The 13,629-nt window shown below is 47.1% G+C and overlaps 3 protein-coding genes across 5 annotated transcripts in view; 2 read left to right on the top strand and 1 right to left on the bottom strand.

The window, feature by feature from the left end:
- On the top strand, positions 1-6,217 carry LOC136191480 (VWFA and cache domain-containing protein 1-like). 3 transcript variants are annotated; one of them, XM_065979820.1, is made up of 24 exons: positions 1-294; positions 351-413; positions 470-634; positions 884-1,092; positions 1,146-1,320; positions 1,368-1,494; positions 1,545-1,628; positions 1,684-1,818; positions 1,880-1,971; positions 2,034-2,331; positions 2,387-2,513; positions 2,567-2,678; positions 2,782-2,869; positions 2,927-3,007; positions 3,058-3,191; positions 3,247-3,335; positions 3,501-3,695; positions 3,749-3,962; positions 4,011-4,106; positions 4,161-4,211; positions 4,272-4,349; positions 4,474-4,592; positions 4,652-4,768; positions 5,582-6,217. In XM_065979820.1, the coding sequence occupies exons 1-24, from the start codon at positions 166-168 to the stop codon at positions 6,108-6,110; spliced, it is 3,507 nt and encodes a 1,168-aa protein (XP_065835892.1). In that variant the 5' UTR covers positions 1-165; the 3' UTR covers positions 6,111-6,217. The 3 variants fall into 3 exon arrangements, with proteins under 3 accessions (XP_065835892.1, XP_065835891.1, XP_065835893.1); XM_065979819.1 differs by having other exon boundaries at positions 72-294; positions 1,678-1,818; XM_065979821.1 differs by lacking the exon at positions 5,582-6,217 and adding an exon at positions 4,992-5,364 and having other exon boundaries at positions 72-294; positions 1,678-1,818.
- A 654-nt stretch (positions 6,218-6,871) lies between these two features.
- LOC136190860 (uncharacterized) lies at positions 6,872-9,238 on the bottom strand. Its single transcript, XM_065979143.1, has 2 exons — positions 8,077-9,238; positions 6,872-7,888 (listed from the first exon to the last, which is right to left on the bottom strand). Exons 1-2 carry the CDS (start codon positions 9,172-9,174, stop codon positions 7,010-7,012), a joined length of 1,977 nt encoding a protein of 658 aa, XP_065835215.1. The 5' UTR covers positions 9,175-9,238; the 3' UTR covers positions 6,872-7,009.
- A 687-nt stretch (positions 9,239-9,925) lies between these two features.
- Positions 9,926-13,629, top strand: part of LOC136190859 (BLOC-2 complex member HPS5-like) — a 40,927-nt gene continuing 37,223 nt past the window's right edge. The window contains exons 1-16 of the mRNA XM_065979142.1: positions 9,926-10,152; positions 10,232-10,342; positions 10,394-10,452; positions 10,502-10,556; positions 10,603-10,725; positions 10,786-10,925; positions 10,971-11,082; positions 11,138-11,220; positions 11,276-11,356; positions 11,421-11,518; positions 11,697-11,839; positions 11,892-11,999; positions 12,055-12,117; positions 12,362-12,933; positions 13,048-13,073; positions 13,130-13,504. Of these exons, the coding sequence (XP_065835214.1) occupies positions 10,078-10,152; positions 10,232-10,342; positions 10,394-10,452; positions 10,502-10,556; positions 10,603-10,725; positions 10,786-10,925; positions 10,971-11,082; positions 11,138-11,220; positions 11,276-11,356; positions 11,421-11,518; positions 11,697-11,839; positions 11,892-11,999; positions 12,055-12,117; positions 12,362-12,933; positions 13,048-13,073; positions 13,130-13,504 (2,224 nt within the window). The 5' untranslated portion in view covers positions 9,926-10,077. The remainder of the gene's footprint in view (positions 10,153-10,231; positions 10,343-10,393; positions 10,453-10,501; positions 10,557-10,602; positions 10,726-10,785; positions 10,926-10,970; positions 11,083-11,137; positions 11,221-11,275; positions 11,357-11,420; positions 11,519-11,696; positions 11,840-11,891; positions 12,000-12,054; positions 12,118-12,361; positions 12,934-13,047; positions 13,074-13,129; positions 13,505-13,629) is intronic.

The raw sequence follows: 13,629 nt of genomic DNA, 5'->3' as shown, positions 1-13,629 counted from the left end.
CAATGGTTGGTCTTCCTGGCACCGTACACGTGCACTCATCACTTCGGGCCCGTCACGTCGATGTCTTCCAGCTCGATTTCGGTTGTTTCCATGTTGCTTGAACACGCCGTGTCTACGTACGACACGTGACACAGCAGTTGTCCAGGAAAATCCGCCGGAGGTAGGATGCTTCTCGTCGTCTGCGGTGTTCTCTGCTGTGCGTCTGTGCTTCGAACGTCTGCTCAGTCAGCCGACGCTTTCCAAACCGTCCTTTCAACCTTCGCGGACGACGGTCTCGGGGTGAACAGATTACAGGTAGGCTATGTTTCGGCAATTTTGATACGAGAGCGAGTTCAAAGTCGTTCTCCTAGTCCAAATATGACGGACTGAGCTACCGAAGCGCAGCAGTCGACGCCCAAGCTACTCTTTTAGAGGTTTTCTCGCAGTCACACCTCCCTTTTTCCCATGTGTTGTCTTTTCGTCGTTTCAGCTTTCAGGCGCTCTCGACCAGAAATTTCAGAGTCGAAAGGCGATCGCGTTGGGTTTGAAGTACGAAGCGGAGCGTCTGCTGGCCCAAGGAACGAATAACGCTTTGGACGAGTGCTGTTTTCTTTCGGAGAACCGTCGCACCTACGATTCTCGATTTAGCGATGATGTAAGTCCGGATCTCATCATGATGCGTGTAATCAATCTTATTGCAACACGTTGATTAATTTAATCAGATTTGTTTTGGTAAAAATTATTTGATAAGCCCTAGAGTGAAATAGGACCTCATTATTTTGCAAAGCCTACACACTGCTAAATATATATTATTCTGGGCATTATCATTATTTCTAGCGTCATAGGAGATGTGATGACCCTAAGTCTTTTGATTTAAAAACCTATCTACGTTCGTCTACCTTAGGTTGACCTCAATGGACAATGCAATCGCTTGACGGCGACAACTGACAATGCTCAGTTCAACGTTGGAGAGAACTTGGTCTCCATGTTCAAGAGCAATTTGCAATCGAATCCCACACTAAAGTGGCAATACTTTGCGTCACAAGAGGGTCTCATTAGCATCTATCCAGCATTCAAGGTGCAAGACTGCGGATCATATGACCCAAGATTCAGGTACGAATCAATAAATATCGATTTATTTAATGAAATGTTTCTTTTTGCCAAAGGCCCTGGTACGTTTCGGCGTCCGTGCCCGAGCCCAAAGACGTTGTTCTTGTGATCGACAAGAGTGGCTCAATGACGTCAACCGTGACAGCGGGTCGAGAAAGTTTCTCCTCTCGCATGGAACTTGCAAAGGAGGCCGCGAAAACCGTTTTAGATTCTTTGAGTCCCGATGACCGGGTGGGTAATGCTCATTCTTATTAGTTTATATGTACAATTTTAATTAGGTCGGAGTTGTGGCTTTTTCTACGGTGGCTGAGTACCCTTCTGGTTGCTATAGCAATCGTCTTGCCAGGGCAACCGTTTCCAATGTAGACAAGCTAAAGACTTACGTTGACAATCTGCTTCCTTCTGGTAAGGATATATGTATAGGGGTGCGTTATTTATTATTATTATTGTCTTAGGATCTACGAATTACAAAGATTCGTTAGTGAGCGCTTTCGATTTATTTATTCAATCGCCTTCGCGTTCTGACGAAAATTTGGCGCGTAAGAATAATATTGACGAAGAAGTTCTATGAATAGTGACAGTTCGTAGCTGCAGACAAAGTGATACTGTTTCTGACCGACGGAGAACCAACGAATTCTCTGGGTTCGAACACGGCCATCATGCAGGCAATTCGCGACAAGAATCAAGTGCTCGGTTTCAAAGTCGTCATTCTTACGTACGGAATGGGCGGTGAGAATCTCAACGAAAGAATATACTATTAATTAATTAATTAATAATAAATAATATAAAGATGGTATTCAATCTTCTGGGGAGACTCTACTTCGCAAGATTGCTGAGCAAGATTATGAATACTACGGTGTAGTCTCAACGAATCTGTCAACAGTAAGTTGGGGGGTTAATCATAATTGGCTATTTGACGTTTGTGAATTTTTTTTCCTTCTTAGGCTGGAGTCTCTGATATCGTTCGAACTGACAGCAACATTCGCCAGGAATTGGGCTCCTATTACAGCTTCTTCGAACCGGACGCCGAGCTCATTGAACCGCTCATCTCCGTTCCTTATTACGATTTATTTGGTCTCGGTCTCGTTCTGACCATCTCCGTTCCCGTCTATTCCACGCAGAACGGCAAGCGCGGTCTCGCTGGAGTCATGGCCATCGACATCGCCCTCGCCGATCTCGTATCCGACATCACGTTCTTTAGACGCGACGAAGTTTCGTACGCCTTCATAATCGATAGCTCAGGTGAGAAGCCAAATAAAATAATATTGACGTCATGACTGATTTTTTGGCTATCTAGGTGTGACTCTCACGCATCCCCTACTTCCTGTTCCCACGAACGTCAAAGAAGCCCCAACGTATATCGATATATTGACTCTCGAGCATCAGACCGTTGGCTTTGACGAAATTCGAACATCCATGCTAAAGTAAGACGACTCTCTGGCCACGTGCACCGGCCTCCACGCTTCAAAATATGTAGCGGTAGCAGTGGATCGCGTGTGCTCTATACACAATGGACTGTTCCTCTTGGAGATAGCAAAATGGAAGGAGTCCGGCTTGACTCGATTCAAGCGCAATACAATTGGCAACCCGTACGTACGCATTGAGAGTAAATAAGTACATATAATTAATCGTTGTCCAATAATTCAATTTTTTCTAGAGGCTGTTTATAATTGACTTTTTGTTTGTCGTTAGATAAGCGGTACTACGTACAGCCTGTGTCTCGTCGTGGCTAGGGATTTCACAACGGACTACAGTCTGTCTCCGTTGTCTACTCTACTGAGTTAGTGGAGACGAAGTATAAAACTAAAAGAACGCAATCTTTAATTAATTAATTAAGGTTCTTATTTGTATCATCGTTTCGATTTGATTCCTCCGACGCAGTCAAAGTGTAGCCAGTTCGGACGACTAGCCGTGTTTGGTAAGGGCATGGATGAAGGAAAAAGGGAGGAAAAGACTGTGTTCTTTTAGATGATGCTTCGGTGAAAATTTCGCCGGAGGGTTTCAAGGACCCGTTCGCTTACTTGGATCTCGAGCAGACGACGTCTCAAGCGAACGAGTACGTCAGCTATTTTACAGGAAGAAGATCAAACACATATTTCAATGTCAGTGAGAAAAACAATTTTTTGCGTACCGCTATTGAGTTAGGAGATTCTCTAGCCAACTGTCCGAGATTCTCTGGCCACTATCCACTCGGTCGTATCTAAATGGCTGCAAGCGAATGACTTCACCAATTTCATTGTGTGGAGGTAAGAGAAAAAACGATTTGGAGCAGGGTCCTTGTAAATAAATTTGAAATAAATTCTAAAATATCCTATTCCAGAGATCTCTAAATAGATTTCAGATGCGTTTTTGTCCAAGTATCCTTTTTTTGTTCTTAAGAGCTGGTTCAGTTTCTGTCTTTTTTTACTTAGATACGTTGGCACCGAAGACGGTGCCTTCATTGTTCTACCAGGCCTCCGACAAGTCAAAGAATTCGATCACTTGCAACGTCCTTGGTACAAGCGAACGATCGCCAATAAGGGCGACATCGTTCTCTCCTCGCCTTACGTCGACGGCTTCGGAGCCGGCTACGTCATCACTCTAAGCCACACGATCCTCTCAGGAAGGTCAGTATAAGAAATTATATAAAATGTCGTGCAAACGGAGTTTTTTATCAAAGGGGAGAAAATCCACAGGTTATGGCCGTTGCGGCTATGGACTTTACGATTCCTTTTATGTGGACGGAGTTGACGCGATCAATGAGCCAGTGTCAGAATTCCGGGACGCGTTGCGTTTTGATTGATAACGCCGGGTTTGTTGTGATTCATCCGGATTTCGTTGATCCGCGATTGGCGTCGGAAAACGGCGTCGATACTAAACACATAACGGAAATGGTGGTCGAGGGTTTTGGTTTCATGGGAGTTACGGGGAATGTTTTTTAGGAGAAAGATCTGGCTGCGTCGCTTGTCAATAGAAATATTATGATTAAGTCTCGTTGTAATGATTTTCAAAAGAAAACTGTTAATGTTTTCTGGAAGGTCATTTTTTTGGATTTTTAAAGGTGAAATCTAGCTGAAATGTTTTTTCTTCAGGTGAAGATGTCAAGTAGCTCTCAGAGCGTTTCAGGTTCTGTTGCATACGACGTAAGTTTGATAATTAATTGATTCATTTTTGGGGGAAGGTTTAAATGCCCGTCTCTTCAGATCTACAAAGTTTCGCAGACGAATACGTTTTTGATTGTCTCCACGCGGTGGTCCAGCTCAAGCAACTGCTACTGTGATGTAAGTGAGCAATCCGATCCCCCGCTCCCAATTCTCCCTAAACGTATTTATGAAGTTGTGGCGCACTGAAAGTCCAAGACAATAGACAGATACAGATATTTACTTCTCTTGTTGTTTTTTGCAGATTACTAAGCCGCTTGGATCGCGGACTTGTCAGCTGTCAGGAGCCGGTTGCGAATGTCCATGCAGCCGACCTCTAAGCTACAATGAGTGCGAAGGAGTTGATTCCACCAATGATCTAAGGTAGAGTCTACTTGCTATAGATTCACTATACACGGCTGTGAGTTTCTTTTTTATCCAAGCATACCTGTCTGTCCGCCCAGCGTTCCTCCCGTAGCGCTCGCTCCTCAGGAGTCGGACGCTACCGCGGGATTGACGTCGTGCTTCAACATCGACTGCAAATCCAAGAGGCGGAAAAGGTAAGCAAGTAGGGGTCGTAGTAGTAGTAGGAAGGGGTTCTGCGCATCTCGAATCATTCGCTACAGCGGAAACGAAGGACGTGCTATATATCCAGGGTATACAGCAATTCGCGTCTTCAGATGCCCCGGTCCTTAATTAATTAATTAGAGCCCGAGTTTTCTGTATCTCTCCCGTTCTCTTCTCGCTCTGGGCCTCGTTTTTTTTTAAAGTTCTTATTTTAAGTGTTTGCTTCGGGGTCGTTGGCTGCGAATGGTGTTCCTACAATAACGTCACTCGCTCGCCAATTGCGTCGCCCTATTGCGATGTCAGCCTGCAATGCCCTCTCGGCACTCTCCAGTCATCGTCATCGCCGTCACCAATAACGTCGTCGTCGTCATCTAGAGTCGTTACAATCATCGTAGCCGTAGTTATGAGCAAAATGTTTCAGTAATCGTAATTCTCGTCGTCCTCTGCCTCGTTTACGTCATCTGCTTATCTGAGCGTTTCCGTCAGCGGCCAACAACTTCAGTTAATCTGTCATACTTATAGTCGCTGTGTTTTCCTACAGTAGTAGCTGCTACATTATTTAGTTAACCAACATGAGAGATTGAGTCTACGAAGAGCTTGAAGTTGGAAGTGCGAATTGCAGTGTTCCGCTTGAGACCCACCCTATATAATCGATTACTGCAATGCGCACTTATACAGCAGTTTCTGTCGAAGCATTCAGACGCTCGACAGGTCGCTGCTGTAGAGGGTCCGTAGTCTGTATATCATTCGTACCTCCTCGACCTGTCTGTCTGTCTCGTCGTTCTAATATTCTTATTTTAATGAAGCGATTGTTTTGGCGTCGTCGGTTGCGAATGGTGCTCGTACGATTACACGTCTCGCTCGACCATTTCGTCGCCCTATTGCGACGACAGCCATCGGTGTCCTCTCGGCAGTCGTGGACTTGCTTTCCCATCCGCTCAGCCGCCACTGGATCATTCCACCGACAAACCGTCAGATGAAGGAGAATCGTCACCTGTTATTGGTATTGTCGTTGGCGTCACAGTAACCGTCGCCGTCGTTATCGTCGTTGTCCTCGCCGCCTGCTGCCGCCACAAAAGTAATCATACGACTGTAAGGACGACCACGTCGCACTCGCAACCCCAGCCATCGACTTCAGTCCAAATGTCGAAAACGAAAGATCCGTATCCTTCTTCAAGTCAACCTCCTCCTCCAAGTCATCCTTCGGCCCCGCCGCCTCCAGCGTATAACGAGGCAGTGGATCTGTCTCCTGGTGGAAATCTACTGCCGTCCGAGCCGGGATATCCTCCTCCCACCAATCCGTACCCGACGTCCGCTCCATATCCTCAATATTGAAGGAACATCGCTTTGAACACGTATTTATAGTAAAGCAGTTGCACTCATTCTATTGCGTTTTGTCTTGGTATCGTAAAACTTTATCCTATGAATACTCAAAGTGCGAATTGCTGTACTTCTCTCTTTCCTTTCTTTTATTATAGCCGAAGGATAGAGCATTTCGTATTAGTTACCCCGCTGCGCTGGTATTAGATTAGGAGGAGGGCAGGTTCTTTCACTTATTCTATCTCTTCAAGTTTCTTGTTCCGGGATCGTCGGATGCGAGTGGTGTTCGTACGACGACGAGACAAAATCGCCTATCCTCTCCCCGTACTGCGACGAAATGCGACAATGCCCGTTAGGCTGTCGCGGATTTATGCCACCCACAATTTGGCCTCCTGACGTTCCGTCGACTCCACCACCAGAAGACGAGATGCGGGGGCGACAATCCATGGGGAGCCTATGTTGGCGGCTTCTTCGCCTTCTTTATTGTTATGTTCTGTTTCGGTCATCATCGTCGGACACAACGACAACGGGCGAGGGCCTCGCAAAGTCGGCGACAGACGCAAACTCCTCGATCACCGACACAAGTCACTCCGTCGGCGCCGCCAGCGGAACCTCCTCAACCAGATCTCCCTCCTTCGATGGCTGAACCGCCACCGCCGTCTTACGAAGAAGCCGTTGGAATGTCTACAGTCTCCTCCAATTACCCCCAATGACCACGCATTGAATTCTTACTGGGCGAATATGTCAACTGAACGTAGTGATAGAAAATCGCCTTTTATGCCACGCGGTCCACAGCAGCGCTGTCAACGCGTCGTTTTTATTATTATTATCAGATGCACAACTGTACGTCAAACTACAACAAGACATAACAACAAAACATTTTTCTAAAACTGTCAGCCCCCAGTCGTACAAACTTAGACCTTCATTAGCAACATTTCCTCCACACTTTTCAACGGTTCCCCATTTCCCGTCGCCCCGCCGCCCACTATAATCCCACACGCGCCGACGGCGCACACGCCGGGCATGCACCGCTCCCAAATCATCGGCGGCAACTCCGTCCACTCCTTCGACTCGCGATCGAACATCTTCACGTCACGCGAATACGGCACGACGCCGCCGACGGATAAGACCGTCTCGCCTCGCAAGGCGACAATGGAGACGCCGAAGTGCGTCGACGGCAATTTCTTCCAGCTCTTATTCTTCACGCGATACACTTCGAATCGGTCGCACATCGACGCGGAGTGATCGGCGTTGCGAGTGAAACCGCCGGCGACGTAGAGCCGTCCGTCGACGAAAGCGCACGAGCACGCCGATCGATACGACGGCATCGGCGTCAGCTCCGTCGTCTTCCCCGTCGCCAAATCGACTTCGACGAAATAATTGACGGAAATCGAGGCTTTGTTCAATCCGCCGACGACGTAGACGGCGTCGCTCGTTGCCACGAGCGACGTGTAGCGGAGCGCCGCCTTCCACGGCATCGAAGCGAGAATGGTCCACGTTCTCGTATCGACGTCGAATTCTTCGAGTTTCGTCTCCGTGTTGTTGTCCTTGATGTAGATTGTGAGGGCGTAGCAGTGGTGTTTGTACGTCGTCATGCTGTCGATTTCGTTGGCGTGCGGGTGAGCGAGCTTCGTCGTGAGGCGGCACGTCGTCGCGTTCATGAGGTAGAGGGTCGGCGAGAGGCAATGACAGGCGAGCATCACGTCGCCTATCGTTGCTAGGAGGGGATGCTTGTGGGTGAAGGGTAAGTTGGGCATGTCGTGCCAGGAGCGAGGAAAAGGCTTACTGCGTGCCTAGGAAAGGGGGAGGGAATATGGAGTATAAGGTTAAATATCTTTACAGTAGAAGACTTCTAGTTGGGCTAAGCAATCGCCTCTAAAGTTCCTATCTAGAGTTTGATTAGATCAAAACTACGCGTAGATTGTATTCCATTTTGGGCTCTCTGTTGTTTCGCGTGGCATTTTGAAAAATTCTCTCTTACTTTAGCTAATTGGGTTTTCAGGGAATGTTCCTTCAGGAGGGAATTGCATTGAAAGGAGACCAATTTCTCTTTCAGATCTTCGTTGACTGATTCCGCTCTTTCGAGAGCGTGATGTCGCGTCGTCACGGATTCAAGCAGCGTCTCATATCTATTCGTCGACGACTCGCCGCCGCCGTCATCTCCGTCCTTAGAACTCGAAGATCCGTTTTTCCTGGGCACTTCAGTAGGAAAAATGTCGTTTTCGTCATAGGGAGGAAATTCCTTTACAACGTCAGAAGCTGTAGGTCGTTTCTCCGCCTTTTGACTCAAACACCTCTGAATAATTTTCAAAAGGGGATGACTCTCCGGCACTTGATTCAAGTCCTCCCGTCGCCTCTCCACTTCCGGTACAATCACGAGATTCTCCTCATCATTTCTTGGTAGTGGCATCGTAATGAAACCCAGTATTGTTTCGAGAGCTAAAACCCCATAGGCAAACATATCGCGAGGTGGTTGCGAAGCGGCTTTTCCAAACACTTCGGGAGCTGCGTACAATTCAGTTCCCTGGTTGAATGTCGCAGTATACATGTATTTCTTCGCCGTTCGTTTCTGAGTTTCGATGGCCTTGGCTAGGCCGTAGTCGGCGATTTTCACTTGATAACCGTCGCGCGATAAAAGAACGTTTTTACTCGCCAAATCGCGATGGACGATCGGTTCGGCGCGTTCGTGGAGATAGCGCAGCCCGCACGCTACCGATCGGAGCACGTGATGCGTGCACGCCTCTGACATGCGGGGTTCCCGTTCGAGTCGATTTTCTAGGCTTTCGTGGAGGAGTTCGGTTATCATCAGCGGGCGATCGTCGTCGCGCACGTAGCCGAGGAATTGGAGCACGTTCGGATGCCGGAGAGTGACGAGTAGCGTCATTTCGCGATGGAACTCGGCTAGAATTGCGTCGCGCTGCGGATCGTCGCGATATAACTGCAGGAAGACTTCGTGAAGGGATTTGACGGCGACTCTCGCTCCTTTCCACGTGCCGACGGAGACGTGACCGTACGATCCTTGACCGAGCTTCGGGCCCGTCACGTCGATGTCTTCCACCTTGATTTCTGTCGTTTCCATGTTGCCAGAAAACAGCGTTGCCACGTCGTGTACGGGCAGTTTTTCCTGCTTTACTAGTAGCACGGTCCCGAATGTGTGCGTCACGGAGCACGTGACAATGTTTACTACTTATTGGAAAATCGATCGCGAAAACCTCGCAAGTCGGCATTTTTATTACTATACTCTTTCGTAACTACAAATTTAGTTCCGGTTGGCGAATTCTCTCTTCTCTCTTCTCGTTTCGCGCGTGATTCTGTAGCATGCGCATTACGACGTTGTCATAGCGCGGGGGAACGGGCTTTGATCCCACCGCCCACGCGTAGATCTCCCAATCGTTGGCCGGCTCGTTGATTAGCATGTCGTAAAGCAATAATTCGTCTTCCGTGAGCGATTCGGAAAATTTGGCAAAAAATGTGCTAAATTTATCTATTAATTAATTTTCGACCAAATTTCAGTTACCTTAGAAGAAGCCCATTCTCGAGCATTCCTCTTTTCCTGACAAAAATTCATTTTTCTTTCGCTTTAAAGCGTGCCACTGCTTGTAGACATACCTGCTTTGATACAAGAGACGAGCTTTTCGCTCTGCTAAGTTCTCACGCGAGCGAGCGACGTACGTCGGTAAGATAGGCTCCTTTTCAACCCCGTTTAAAGTAGAATCATTACGCCGTACTTCTTTTGCACGAACGAGCGATCTCGGACCGCTCGTTTTCGGTACGAAACGCCAAAGTCTTTTCCACATCCGGGAGGTGATAGGCCCTACCTTACTAAGTCAGTTCTCAAAATTTGCAGGACCTTCGAAAATTCTCACAGTCAAAAAGTTGTTTCGTGAGAGTAAGCAAGAAATCTGTTGAAGAAAATCTCGCATTCAAGGAAGCGCCACGAAGAATACAACTCGTCTAACGCGCGCGCCAGCGATTGGAACAGATGGACGCCGTCCTCTACAACGTTGGGCCCCTAATCGAGCTCTTTGAGCCGATTAAAGGCACCGTAAGAGTCAAAGTAAGACTCTCCCGTCGATTCATTCTATTGAAACGCGTCGGGAACGATGTCACCCCAAATGGGCGTGTCTTTTTCGTAGTACACGGCTCTAGCGGCGTCTTCGCGTCATTTAGCCGCCGGCGCCAACACAGGCGCCGTCTATTGCTTTGATCGGCAAACGCTACGGCTGCTGCGACTTCTAGCAAACAAGGCAGGCCTCTTCGCGGGGAAGAAATTGCCTATTTTCAATTTACCTTATTAGGAAGGTCACGTGACTCATTTGAGATTTTCTCCGGGCGGAAGATTGCTAGCCTTGGCCTGGTAATAATAGAAAAACGTTGAAAGAAATATTTCGTATCTTTTTTTGTAGTCAAAAAACAATTGTAGTTTGGGATCACAATGTCGAGGGAAAAGCGAAGCCAAGAGTAAATTTATTAATTTATTTATTAAATATGTATCAATTATTTGTAGAGAGTCAAAGTTGTCGGGGGAGATGCCAAGCTGAACTACATCTGCTGGGACGGATTTGGCTCTCGTTTATTCTCTGGAGATGAACGCGGTCACGTGCGCATGATGTCTGTAGCTACGTCCAAGGCACGTTGAGTGCTTGGGGGGGAAACAGTTAAATTTTATTTTAGGAATATATTTATATAGATTAAATCTGGTATTAATATGAAAGAATCAGATCTGATTTTCCGGGCTGACACTCCAGTTGTTCAACTGGACTTTTTCGCTGGGAAGTTATTAGTGTCAACTGTATCCCAATGCTGGATTCTTGATCCACAATCGCCAAGGTAGTATATGGACAAAGATTAATAATTTATTTATTTATTTTTTAGGACTTCTGCTCTGCCTGTTGGCACGAAACCACGTGACGGAATTTATGGCGCTTGCGTGGCAATTTCCGCTCGCATCATCTACTCGGCCCGACCTGGTTCAAGAATCTGGGAGGTACGTCACGTCACGTCTTAAGAAGGTTATTTATTTATTTATTATTATTTTTAAGGCTGATTTTGACGGGAAAGTCATGGCGACTCACCAGTTGAAGAACTTGCTTGCAGTCAGACCGTCTACTATATGGGGATACGGGTTAGGAAGTTCTTCTTATATGGGGGGGAGGGAAAAATGTTATATGTGGACTTAGGTATGCTGACTTGGATGAAGCGTCAGATGAAAAGGTCTGGCCACCACAGGCACTCGCCTTTGGGGAACTCGTCTTAGTAAAGTAAATAATTTTTCGACCATTGTTACCTATGTATACATGCACTGTTCCTGTTTTTATTTTGTAGCAAGAAGTATCTGCTCTCTTGGTTGTCGGATGGTCTCTACATTTTTGACGTCATGAGTGGGACGGACCGTCTTCTAGCGTGGACAAATCAACTAGAAGGTAGATCACTTGCCCTACGTCTTATATCTGTGAATAGAGTTTTGATTCTATTTGATTTCACACCCGTAGCGTTTTGTTTAGAAACCCCAGTGCTATTTTTTCTCAATGATTTTTTTAATTTTTTTCTTTTGGGGATTTCTTTTGGCTTGTATAAACCTTGAGCTCTTTTTTACTTTAGATATAAGCGGTGTTTGCCTCTACGGTGATCACCTATTCGTTCTCCATCAGTCGTCATTGACTATTTCTCACCTTGTTATAATGAAACCTGTCGAGGCAGCTAGACACTTGTACGCCGGTAGGAATCATAGCCAATGCGCCAGAGTAAGTACCAAAATTCTAATGAATTAACGTCTATTACGCGGAGTTATTGTAGCTACTATTGACATATGAGGACTCAGTAATTCCATCGTCCGCTCGAATCCTTTTCTCAGTTGAAATGCTATCAGAACTCGTTTCATACTTAGAGGAGGCAGACGACGAGGTGAAACCCGCGCGAAACCAAGTCAGACTCACGAAAAAACGCTTTGACTCTCTAGTTTCTCACCGAGAAAATACGCAATCTAATTGGCTCCGTGGAAGACGGTCCTGTCAGCACTGAGGTACGTTAGTTAAAGATAAGGCCCTCAATTTAATATTTAGGCTCTAAGAATCAAAAATTAGGCCCTCAATTTAATATTTAGGCTCTAAGAATTAAAGATAAGGCCCTCAATTTAATATTTAGGCCCTAAGAGTCAAAGATTAGCCCTCAATTTAATATTTAGGCTCTAAGAATTAATAGGACCAAGTACTAGGAATGCATCTAGCCCTCTTTTGACTTCGTCTCTGTTAATTCTAATTTTATAGACGTCTTCTCTGACCCTTCAACGCTATCATTCCACTGGAATTATTGTCGTTAACGAAGCGCCGTCTGTTACTCAATCGTTACCCCTGCATCGTCATCTATCCGTTCCGGCTGGCTTGAGTTTTCTGAATCCTTCAGAAAGCGCGAGTCTCTCGTCGAGTCCTCGCGACGGCTCCGACGAAGAGCTTGGATCCGTGTGCGAGGAAGGCGACGCCGGCGACGATCAGGTAGACGGGGAAATGCGGGCTCCGGACGCGGCGGAGAGTTCGCCCGGTCGAGTTGCGGAAGAGAGGAGTTCATTGTCTGAAACGCCGGACGGTGAAACGGAGCTTTTTCCCATGGTGGAGGAGTCCGTCGCCGTCGCCGTCGCCGTGGGGACGGAGCCGTCGCCGTCTCCTCTCGACGTGCCCTTCCCGGAAGTTATCGGTTTGGAGGAGGAGGAAAGGGAGGAAGATCGACGAGTCCAGCCTGCTTTGAAGCGAGTTGTATCGTTGGTTCAGCGGAGCCGGGACGAAGGGTTGCTGGAGCTCAATGATGGGGACAGTGTCGCTCTTTCGTTGCCAGCTGTAAGAAAGTAAGTAAAGACGTACATAAATTGATTGAGAATCAGTTCTAAGATCAATAATGAATTGATCTTAGTTCTGGTTCTCAGATAGGGTATAGAGCTTAATTAATACGGAGTTTCTAGAAAGCGTAGGAAGAAAAAGAAGGAAGGTTCGTTTGGTAGTCTATCCATTTCCTAATCGTCCTTTATCTAGTCGAGATTTTAGGAGTGCCACGGCGTCGATCCAAGGAGGAAGTCGTCGACGGTTTTTCTATCGTTGATTTGCACGCCGTCGATGACGACCAATCGCAAGCCAGCTCTCGAGCCCAGTCGCCGCCTTTGTCGCCAAACAGCTCCCTGTCACCGCAGTCTTTTCCTCATATTTCTCTCGCGGCTGCGCCCGCTGTTGAAGGAGGCGGCGGCGGCGGCGATGCGGAGACGGCGAACGGAGATGCGGCGGCGGGAGCTGCGTCTTTGTCGCTGGCTGACGTCGATCCGGAAATGAGTTTGATGCTGAAGCCTCGCTTTAGAGATTCGGGAATTTTGAACGAGATGGAAGAGCCGGTCGAATCAAACGTCGAAGCCGCGCCTGTAGTAAAAGGTAATAGAATCAAAGCAATCCGAGCTCAGTCCCTATAGACACTACATTTAGACCCTTTAGCTACGATTTCCTCGCACTCCTATCGATTTGTAGAGGGCCCCCAGCTCTACGTCTTTTTTCCATTT

This window comes from Oscarella lobularis, chromosome 9 (assembly GCF_947507565.1).
Source record: "Oscarella lobularis chromosome 9, ooOscLobu1.1, whole genome shotgun sequence".
Lineage (NCBI taxonomy): Eukaryota > Metazoa > Porifera > Homoscleromorpha > Homosclerophorida > Oscarellidae > Oscarella > Oscarella lobularis.
This window is presented reverse-complemented; position numbering and strand designations above follow the sequence as displayed.

Coding starts and splice junctions, on each gene's coding strand:
- LOC136191480 (XM_065979819.1), top strand. CDS start 166: ATGCTTCTCGTCGTCTGCGGTGTTCTCTGCTGTGCGTCTGTGCTTCGA. Junction 1,819..1,879: donor TCTTACGTACGGAATGGGCG/GTGAGAATCTCA, acceptor AATAATATAAAG/ATGGTATTCAATCTTCTGGG. Junction 4,769..5,581: donor AAATCCAAGAGGCGGAAAAG/GTAAGCAAGTAG, acceptor ATTTTAATGAAG/CGATTGTTTTGGCGTCGTCG.
- LOC136190860 (XM_065979143.1), bottom strand. CDS start 9,174: ATGGAAACGACAGAAATCAAGGTGGAAGACATCGACGTGACGGGCCCG. Junction 7,889..8,076: donor TGAAAACCCAATTAGCTAAA/GTAAGAGAGAAT, acceptor CCCCTTTCCTAG/GCACGCAGTAAGCCTTTTCC.